The 10,715-nt window shown below is 29.5% G+C and overlaps 1 protein-coding gene across 2 annotated transcripts in view; it reads right to left on the bottom strand.

Moving 5' to 3' along the window:
* Positions 1-4,050: 4,050 nt before the first annotated feature.
* Positions 4,051-10,715, bottom strand: part of LOC142321819 (armadillo repeat-containing protein 6 homolog) — a 31,881-nt gene continuing 25,216 nt past the window's right edge. The window contains exons 8-9 of one of the 2 annotated variants that reach the window (XM_075360242.1): positions 9,796-9,988; positions 4,051-4,241 (exon numbers count right to left, since the gene is read on the bottom strand). In XM_075360242.1, coding sequence (XP_075216357.1) covers positions 4,111-4,241; positions 9,796-9,988 — 324 coding nt within the window. In that variant the 3' untranslated portion in view covers positions 4,051-4,110. The remainder of the gene's footprint in view (positions 4,242-9,795; positions 9,989-10,715) is intronic. The other variant, XM_075360241.1, reaches the window with a different exon arrangement.

The following is a 10,715-nucleotide window of genomic DNA, read 5'->3' as shown; positions in this document are numbered from 1 at the left end:
GAGAGCGGAGTAATTAAAGAGGCACGACAGGCATTCCCTTTGTCATCTTACAAGACAAAGAGAGAAAGAACAAAAATAAGTCAGACCCAGAAGACCCATTTCTGGCTCGAGAGAAATTTTCACTTTGAACTCAGTAAAGAGGCATCAATCGGAAAGCTTATTCGATTGAAATAAACCTTATTGGCCTAGAAGTATCAACCGATTTGGAGAAAGCCTAACAAGAATACTGAATACTTCTTTTATTCTTCATAGAGAATAAACGAAGTGACAGACTGCCCAAATATTCTGCTGCAAACTTGAATTAGAACATCCAAGACAGCCTCCCCAAAAAAGTGTTGTATTTTCAGAAAGCGATAAATAATCTATTACAAACATATTTTTAATAAGACATAAAATTATTTGGAAGAGTAATTATACAGTTCTACATATTCTATAGTATACATAGTTCCCTTGGGAAGCCACGCAACGCTTCAAACAGTTTCCCTCTCTTCATAGTATGTTGGATCTCACAAACCAGAAAATCCTTTTGATGGTTGGTTAAATTTTTAAAAATGTTTTTTACTGTTCCAAAATGGCGTCCTTTGAAGCGGTTTTTTTAAAAGTCGTGAATAGGTAAAAGTCGCAGGGACTCAAGTCAGGTGAATAAGGGAGTTGAGGAACTACAGGAATGTTTTTCTTTGCCAAAAACTCATTAATTCAGAGTGCAGTGTGACAAGGTGCATTGTCATGATGTAGCATCCAGTTGTCTTTGATGGCTGGTCTCACGCAGACAACTCAACTCGTTTCCGCAGTCTTTCAAGAATTTCTTGGTAAACATATTTACAGTCTGTACTGTAGGTAAAAAATCCTTATGGACAATGCCACAACTATCGAAGAAACAAATTAGCATGGTTTTGATTTGCTCATTTTTTTTTGAATCTGAAGTGTGTCACTCCTTGATCTGGCATTTTGTTTTTGGGTCGTACTCAAATATCCAAGTATCATCACCAGTAAAAATATTTTTTTAGAAAATCAGGTTCAGTTTCAATTCGCCCTAGAAGATTGCATCACACTTCCACCCTGTTGTTTTTCTTTTTGGGATTAATTTTGCACAAACTTTTTTCATCTCCAATTCGTTTGTTAAAATTTTATGGACTGTGGTATCGTTCAAATTCAATTGTTCTCCTATCATTCTGACAGTTAATCGCTGGTCGTACCGTATCAGGTCTCCGATTCGCTCAACACTATCATCACTTTATGACGGTTAACGGTCTTCCAGAGCGTGGATCCCAGGCCAACTGAAAATGCTTAAAACCACCTAAAACCTTGCTCGTGACAGAGCGTCATCTCCATACGCCTTTTTCAATTCTGAAAAAGTTTCAGTAGCATTCTCACAGATTTTAACACAAAACTTTATTGCACAATGTTGCTCATAATTGTATCATTCATTTTTGTAACGCACAACAAAAACTAGTTTTAAGACAAGTTTGTTTGCGTAATAGACTAAAAATATTAGTACCTAATATAAATCTGCTGTTCATAAAATCATATGTTTACTAGTAACTTTACAATGTTGCCACTTTGGCTGGAAAAAAAACTAGGCTCATTACTTTATTTATAGTCCTCTTTATGTTAGAACTAACTGAATACAAAACTTTAAACACATCAGTGTTTAAATAAATTATTGGTAATTACAACGGATGATGTGATAATTTTATTATGGTGTAATTCTTTTTTTTTTGTACAACATTTATAAAAGTTAACTTTAAAATCAATGAATTCCACTTTTAAAAAACATGAAATTTATTTATACAATTAAAATTGTTACAATTATTATACATGTAATTGTTTAGAATTAATTGTAAATGTCATTATGCATACATGCAATTGACTTTAATTTAATAGGATGATGTAATATCGAATGACTCTACTAATGCAGGACTTTACCTCAACTAGAGCTACTATAGAACTTTACTGCATGAAAGTCATTGTAGACCTGAATATTTATTAATACAGTTAAAATAAATAAACAAAGGTTGCAGCTGCATTACATTCTTTCACACAGTGGTATTTTTTGGAAACTAGCCATAGACACCACATGTGGGTTATTGAATGTAATACATCATCTATTCTCAATAATATAACTTAAATGCAAAAAATATGCAACAGCTTTCAGCCTACTAACATATATGATAACAAAATAGTCACCCAGGTAAGGGCAGGACTATTCTCTTTACAGCAGTTAGATTTTTGATTACACTTATAATTGGAAATAAACACTTAAAATCATTATGATTTTAACATACATCTTTCAGAATTGACACTGTTAACACTACACAATTTGGGTTATTCATACTAAAAAAATGTAAGCATTTGTAACTGAGCATGAGGGTTTTATTATTACAAAGAATAAATAAATATTATTTATTCATCAGTAAAAATTAATATAAAAAACAAATCACAATTTTCTTTTTTTATTTAAGTAACTTTGTTAGTCGTTTCGCAATATCCCTCCTCTATTGTTCTTTTGGGGCATAAAATATACATTTGATTTTTGAAATTGGAACTAAGAAAATCAATTTTGTTGCAGTTTAATTTTCATCTTAATCAATCATTTTTATCAGTGCAAAAAATTCTTTGTCCTAGCATAAAAATCTATCCTACCTCTGAAATTTCACTTTTTATTGCTTTGAAAACTGTGTTCTAACTCTTTTTAGTGGATAAAAACACATCAAAATTCTTAATTAAATGTGGGAGCAAATCACAGCCAGTTTTTATTCATGTCTTGCTGTGTCTGTTGAATGGTGTGTGAACGTCATGCATTATCATGCTACAAAATTACATCTCAGCAGGATAAAATATTTCTGCTTTCAAATCAGTGCACATTTACTCTTAAACAACAGTATTTTTCTCCGAGTGCCTGGTTTTAAACTATGGCATTTAGTCTTGTTTTACAGCTACTATGTAGGAAGCTGAGCTCTGGAACTGGTCCACATATTCCCCCTTATTGGTTCAGGATAGACTGAACCTTCAGATCTTAGTATCCTCATCCTAAACACCAAGCTAATCAGATCTACACCCAACAAGTTTTAGGGAACAAAGGGAAAGTTTAAAAAAAGGCATGGAGAAAGGACAATCAGGTGGTTTACAGTTTTATTCAGGGCAAAAACAGGTATCTTCCATATTCTGAAACACTGCATCAAGCTCTTAAAGAGGCTGGTGACATATCCCAGACTTAGCAATTTTGTTTCAGAATCAAAATGATACCTCAAGTTTCATTACAATTAATGTTAAAAAGTTAAGAAATGATTTTTCGTAAATATGAAAACTTCTCATTTCTAAGATAATCATTTGCACATGCTTTTTGATATTTCATATTTTTATAATAAAATGTGCTGTACTAACCAACATGGGTATTATGTAACTCTTTTAACATTTTATTGCTTTATGCTTATTATTTCAATAATGCACAACTTGAAGTGGACGTTTTGAACTGATTTTCCTAATTGACATTCATTTTCAGTGCTGAAACAGTCAATTCTTTGAAACATTTTTTCGCTTTCAAAATATTCCTTATGCTCATACTTACCTTTTCATAGGTTTTGTTGGAATGAATAAAACCTAACAGAATTCTATTGTTAAGACCAGAAAATTCTTAAAGCCGCTGATATTATTTATACAAAAATAAATTTTTATTCAACTTCTTTTTTTTTATTGGCCAGTTGGTGTCTAATTACACTAGTTGGCAAAAAAATATAAAAAATTTGTGTATCTGGAATTACACATTGTGATTTTAACTAAAAATCAAATCAAATCAAATCTTAGCGATTTTAACTAAAATGGTGTACTGAATTCAAAACTTAGAATTTGTGGAATGTCACATTTTTTTTAGATACATATGATTTATTTACTAATAAATACATAATCACTGTGAAATCAATGTTTATAAAAATTAATATGTATACATTTAAAATTTGTTAAAATCAACTAAATTTTTATTTATTCAAACAGATAAATTTAAATACATTATTACAATTTTAAAATAACAATTTTTAAAAAGTTTGAGTTATTGACACTGTCTTACCTTTAATTTTTAAAATATGATAACAAACATTTTTGCTTGTACGTTGTTCAATCAGTTTCTCTAAACAAAAACCAATATCTACCAATCATTCCAGATCCCATCTTTCTTGGTACCAATGTTCCATGTTCAGAATATCCTGAAGGAAACAATTCCCTAACTCCTTGTTGACATCCCAACCCTGTAGGGGAAGACTTAAATTTTAGTTAATCTTTGTCTATGCCTTAACAAAATTTTTTATGAATTTGAGTTTTATGTGAAATGGCAACAGTATGATTTTATCATTCTCAATTAATAATAAAATGCTTTAAATTTTTTTCACCAGCCACAAAGGCCAGTTCTTTGCTTGGTAATGACTTTTTGTATCATGACTATCCCAACAACAACGAAAACAATATTTCATAAACCTACCTTGTCAACTAAGAAGTAATGAAACAACTTTTAGATCATTGCAAACTTGCTACATATGTTTTTTTATATTTTATTGCTTCTAATATTGATGCTATAGTTTTTGTCGACTGCATGAAATAATGTTACAGTTGGCCATTTGTTACCATTATACAATAAAATTGCTTTCATGCTAACTTTAGAAGAGTCAGTTAAAAGACAGCATTCTTCAGGAATATGGTTAATTCCAAGCTCTTTCATAAGTCCATTGACATCAGTACAAACGCACAATGAATTTTTCATAGTAAAAAAGTTGAAATAGTTCTATATTGAGTTACATAGTAACTTTTGTTATTTTGCTAAAAAATTCCACTGTTGCAGTCTAGACCCCAGAAGTTCAGCATGCTGTTTTGATAACTTTAAATTGTGAACTAAATCATTAAGTTCATATTGTTGAATTAAAAGAGGAAATTTTTATTAGATACAGGAAGAAATTCTTCAACAACCTCTACATCACCTGCTTCATTTTCAGATTGTTCTTGTAGCAATGTTGGATTAGATGTTGATACAGGTAATTCCTCTCAATGTGGTACCAGCTTTAGAGCTGAAGATACATCTCCATATTTTATGAATTTTCTATTTTTGGATGAAAATACAAATAGATTTGTCATACAAAAGTAGCAGTTGGTGAAGTGGTCCTTAGGTTCATGCCAAACTATCGGTACAGCAAACGGCATGGCTCGTTGTTTCCCCTTCAACCATTCAGTTGAGTTACTGAGCACAACATGATATGCCCAGTTTTAATCTTAATCTCCAAGTATACAATCAAAAAAAAAATTTTTAAGCTGTTTTTATCAATTCAGAAATAGTCTTCTTTGAGATTTAGGTGTAAATTTACCAGACATAACAAAAATTGTCCAGATTTTTTGAATATCCATGAATGTTTGCAGAAACCATGTTGTGGCAAATAAAAACGAGAAAAATGACTTCTTGTTTTTAGCTAAACACTAATAACTCTGTGAAACACAACACAAAGTATACACAATTGAAGGTAGACTGAATAAGATTTTAAGCTCTGTATTATTACATATTACAGTGGGGAAAATTGTGCAATATGTTAAATACAAATTTTGCGCCGACTAGTTTTATTGAACACTGAATACAATAATTTATATGAAATATTTTTTAATATATTGTTTGGAGTTTTTAATGTAATGAAAAAATTCACATGTGATTGTGCAGCAGTTTATTTTTTAATACTTCATATTTTTTGGGTTTTTTAAAACTTACCAGTGTGATTTGTTATATTATGGATTACCATGAAAGCTAAATGACTGCATTTGGTCTTGTTCATATTTTACTTTCCCAGCTATAGCAATTTAGTGATGAATGCTACGGCTATTATGAGAAAATACATGAACGGTAAAAAAATATTAGTCTTTTTTTAAGTTTTGTGCCTTAAAAACCTTTTTTAATAAATTCTAAATTGTAAAGAATCTGCGAAATAGATTTTATTCCCATGCTCCCAAGTCCAAAAAATCTATTTTTGTCAGAAGGACATTTGTGCGGCATATATAAGTTGGTCTATATTTGGTCCCTTTCCTTAACTCTGGATTTGGTCTGTATATGGTGTCCCTAACTCTAGACCCTGTATACTGGTTTTTCTTCAAAGTTGGTACACAACCTTTTGGGTGAAAGAATGTATTATATTTTTGCAAAAACTGCAAAAAGGGGTGGGGGTGTTTTGGCCGAAATAAAATCTTCATTGGGGCACTTCAGCAAAATAATTTTCTTACAATAGTTGAAGTACTTCTTTACTAAGATCACAGATTACCAAAAATTTTTATTTAACATTCACCCCTTCCCTAAAAAATAACTACATACATATATATTTTTTTGTTATATTTTGCTTCAGAAAAGGAGTTTTTTCACATATCCACATATCCTATATTTTCCACATCTTAGGTCTTGAAACCGCTATAATTTTTTTTCCCATCCCATTCCAATGGTATGTGGTAACAAAATCAATTCTATGGATTACCCAGTGATGCCTACCATTCCTACCATCTAGGATTTATCAATCTCACTGTCCAAAGTTTAATTCAAAATCAATCATTATCAACATTGATGTTGTATCACAATAGTTATCAGGTATATTTTGAGTACATTAAATTTGTTGCGCTCTATTTTGAAAGAACATAAATTCTTTAGACCAGTGATTCCCAAACAGTGCACCGCAACACCCTGGGGAGCTGCGGCCTCTTCATAGGGGCATCACAAAATGTTGTAAAAGCTTCATAATTAATTGAGCAAAGACATTTATAATTATTAATTTAATGTTAATAAAGTAAAAAAAATAATGAAGATACATGAGTTTTATTTATTTTTATCTCTTATGATAAAAATGATTTATGAGTAGTCATACTTTTACTTAGGATAGGGGACCATGGAAAAATATTAATTGAAAAAAGGGCGTCACAACTCAGAAAAGTTTGGGAACCACTGCTCTAGACTATGACACTTGTACTTTCTACAAGGTTGAAAGTATTGAATCTGATTTGAACTTAATTGATCTCAATAACAACTTATTTTATAATAACAATTTGATATTATTGGTTAATATTAGAAGCCTACAAAGCAAATTAAGAAAAAATTACAGGTTTTCGTGGGAAATTTGCAATATAAACCTTTCATAACTATTTGTACTGAAACATGGAATTTAAACTATTATAACATTTTTAAAATTGAGGGTTACAACATTTATTATAGTTATAGTAAGATAAGTAAAGTAGATAGTGTAATAGTTTATGTAAATAAAAAAATTAAAGTAAATGTAATAGTGGATAAAGTAGATAACATAAACATTATAATTTATGTAGTTGATGTATACAAATTTCCAATTAAAATTCAGCTGTTTACAGATGTCATGACATATCTAAAAAAGATTTCACAACTACTATAAAAAAATTTATAGAGTTAAATAAAGATATAAAACATGAGATAAACATTAAAAAACATGAATGCAAAAAAAAATATTACTTACAAACATTGCTACTAATATAGGATAATTAAAGAGCATGCAGGTGACAATTTTGTACATAGAATAATTTTTTTTTAACTTTTAAAATTTATTTAAACATATATATATATATAGAGCCTATGACACATCTGGTAACATAAGGATTTAACATGGGGTCATACATCTAAACTGGTTCAGCCGTTGAACTGCTATGGTAGGAAAAACATACATCCTAAACAAAACACATTACACGTTTTTTTGGACAGTTGTATAGAAAAAAATTCTATGGCTGGAAATGTTAACACTGATATCTTATAGATTGATAGTGTAAGTCAAACATTTTTAAATAAGTATTTAGAATTTGGGTACAAACCTCTTTTTAGGAAAATAACTAGACCAGCAGATTATAATAATTTGAATGTGAGAACTTTTATTGATAATAATTCTATTAAGTTCAATATTAATGACGTAAATCTTTTAGATATACTTATGTGTTGACTGATCACTATCCTGTATTTTTAACTATAAACTATAAGCAAATTAATACTGAAAATAGGCTTGAAACATGTATAAATTACAAAACATTAGTGATAGAAGCAAAAAAGGTAAATTGGCAGGAATTACTACTACACATATAGAACATCCTGAGCAAGCTATTGATTGATTAATCAATTGAACAAATTACAAAAATATCAATAAAAAAAAGATAAATAAAACTAGGAAAGAATAAACACTTTAGGTATAATAAAATCTTGTTAAAATAAAGAAAACTACATAATAATGGAAAAAAAATTCTCAAAATGAAAATTTAAATTTATTTGTATATAAAAAATATTCAAATAATAATAAGGTAATCAAAAAAGCTAAATATAGTATGATTACAAAGAAGTTACAGAAAAAGCTATGAAAACAATTCTTTGTGGAAATACATTAATGAAAAATTGGAGAAAAAAAATGATATTAAGTTTTTAAATGATAATGGAAAAATACTTAAAGAACCATCTGAAATAGCAGAACACATTAATTGCATTTTTAGAGACCTAGGAGATAAGTTAGCTAAGAAAATTAAAATAATAAAAAGATCCTAAATTACCAAAGATTAATAGGAAGAGTACATTTATAGATCCAACTCATTATAAGGAAATTGTCTGGACTTATGAGTTAACGAAGAAGTTAGTCAAATGCTATATAAGCATTGTCTTCTTTTACCTAAGTGAAACACGTATGGTGAGGAAGAAGAAGAGGGGAAAGATGGAGGCTAATCTTCTCCATATTGAGGATATGGAGAAGATTAGGGAAAGAATGATGGTTGGATAAAGTGAGGAATGAGAAAATAACGAACAGGATTATAAAGAAGAATCACTTATGCGGGAAGTACACACAAAAGAAAACTGGTTAGAGGAACTGTAATCTTGATAACTGAATTGGAAAGATCAGAAAGAAGTTAGACAGAGAAAGAAAGCAAGAAAGAAGGATGAAATTATTAAATGAAGTGAAGATTGGAAATTGCAACTTGATGAATGAGAAGGAATGGAACAGGGATGGTTGGAGGCGGCAGTGATGTAAGGGATTTTCCGCCAGAGTGAACACCAGATGCTGATGATTTTATATTATGTGTGTGTTTGTGGGGTGGGGGAGGGGAATAAGGGAAATATGGTGAGTGAGAGAGAGTGAGGGAACTCTTCATTTAATGACATATGACCTGTGATTGGACAGTAATATTAAACTACTTTACATGTTGTTCCGCATCTACAACAAAAGATTTAAACCAGCTGCAAGCTATGGAACTATTATTCCTACTTTCTTTAATTTTTATAAAAGGACTTCAAAACTGAAATAATAATGACTGATAGAGCTTCTCTCAAATGCAATGAATGCATTCTTTTTAAGTATTCACCTTTATCAGATTATATCATCTTGAATGAAAGTAATAAATTAATGAATTTCATTCAGATAATTAGATGGATTCTAACCTAAAAAAATACTCTTCTAAATACTTTTAATAAAGATGGAAGAAAATTTACACATTTCATTTTAGAAAATTGACATTGCATCATTTTATCAGAATGCAATAAAAGTTTAGTATAAAATATATACTAAATTTAAAAGAAAATTTAATTAAAAAGGTATAAGTGTATTAATAACAGTTCTTTTAGTCTTATGTTAATAATAAGTAAGTGCAGTTCATTTTTTTATTTTGCAAATCAGTAAAAACATATTTAAGTTACTAATGCGATATTAAATATAGCATAATTAGTTTACAAGACACAGCAATTGAATTTTTTTTAAATATAATAAATATTAATACTCTACTGTTTTAAACTAGTACCCTTTCCAGTCCACTGTTCAATAAGTTTAACACTACAACCGAGATCTCTAAGAGCTGCTTTAGCATCATCATTACATTCCTTAAATTGTTTCATTGTGAATAGAAGGAGTTCTTCAATTCCTAGTTTTAAAAATTCACATTTCAACTCTTTATTTCTAGAAACAATATTACGAGCAGCCCAACAACCTCGTCTCTGTGAAAAAAATAAAAATTTCGATAATAGTTTAATATTAACAACTGGTATGCATACATAATAAGCCAGTTAGTGAAAATAAGTTTTTTTCATAGTGTCAAAATAAATATAAAAATATGCAATTCTGAGATATATTTCAATAATGGATGTAAAAAACATAATTTTTATTATACAGGTGATCAATTTAAAAGAACAGTCATATCATAATATTATCTATTCTGAGATGTATGGTAGATGGCAGATGGTGGTGGTAACTTCTTGAGTGATTTTTACAGAGAAGTAACTTTTTTATTTTTTGTGTCTTACCTTTCCTTACCTTTTTTTGGCTTCAAACAGTACTTGTATGGCACAATATTTTGAACAGTTTGTCCAAGGCTTTATATCGAACTTTATACTAAATTTATTCATGCAACAAGGCTGAGGTACGATACTGAATTGAACATATTAATCTTATCAAAACACCATATCAAACGACATAAATGCAATACCATGTACAAAGAATTACATTAAACCACCTAGTCAGAAGAAATCTAACCTAATGGTTTTCCCCATACATACAAACTCTCACAAATTAAATTTCCTTTGATGGCGGATGACATTAAATATTACACCGTGTAATATTTACTGTAAATTAAAATCATTTAACCAAATTTATAAATAAAATAACTTGTTCGTATAAACTGATCACCTCATAAAATTTAAATTATACAAACATAAAATTATGTAT

The sequence above is a fragment of the Lycorma delicatula genome, chromosome 3 (assembly GCF_047948215.1).
Source record: "Lycorma delicatula isolate Av1 chromosome 3, ASM4794821v1, whole genome shotgun sequence".
Classification (NCBI taxonomy): domain Eukaryota; kingdom Metazoa; phylum Arthropoda; class Insecta; order Hemiptera; family Fulgoridae; genus Lycorma; species Lycorma delicatula.
The sequence above is the reverse complement of the archived record's forward strand: the minus strand, read 5'-3'. Positions and strand labels throughout refer to the sequence as shown.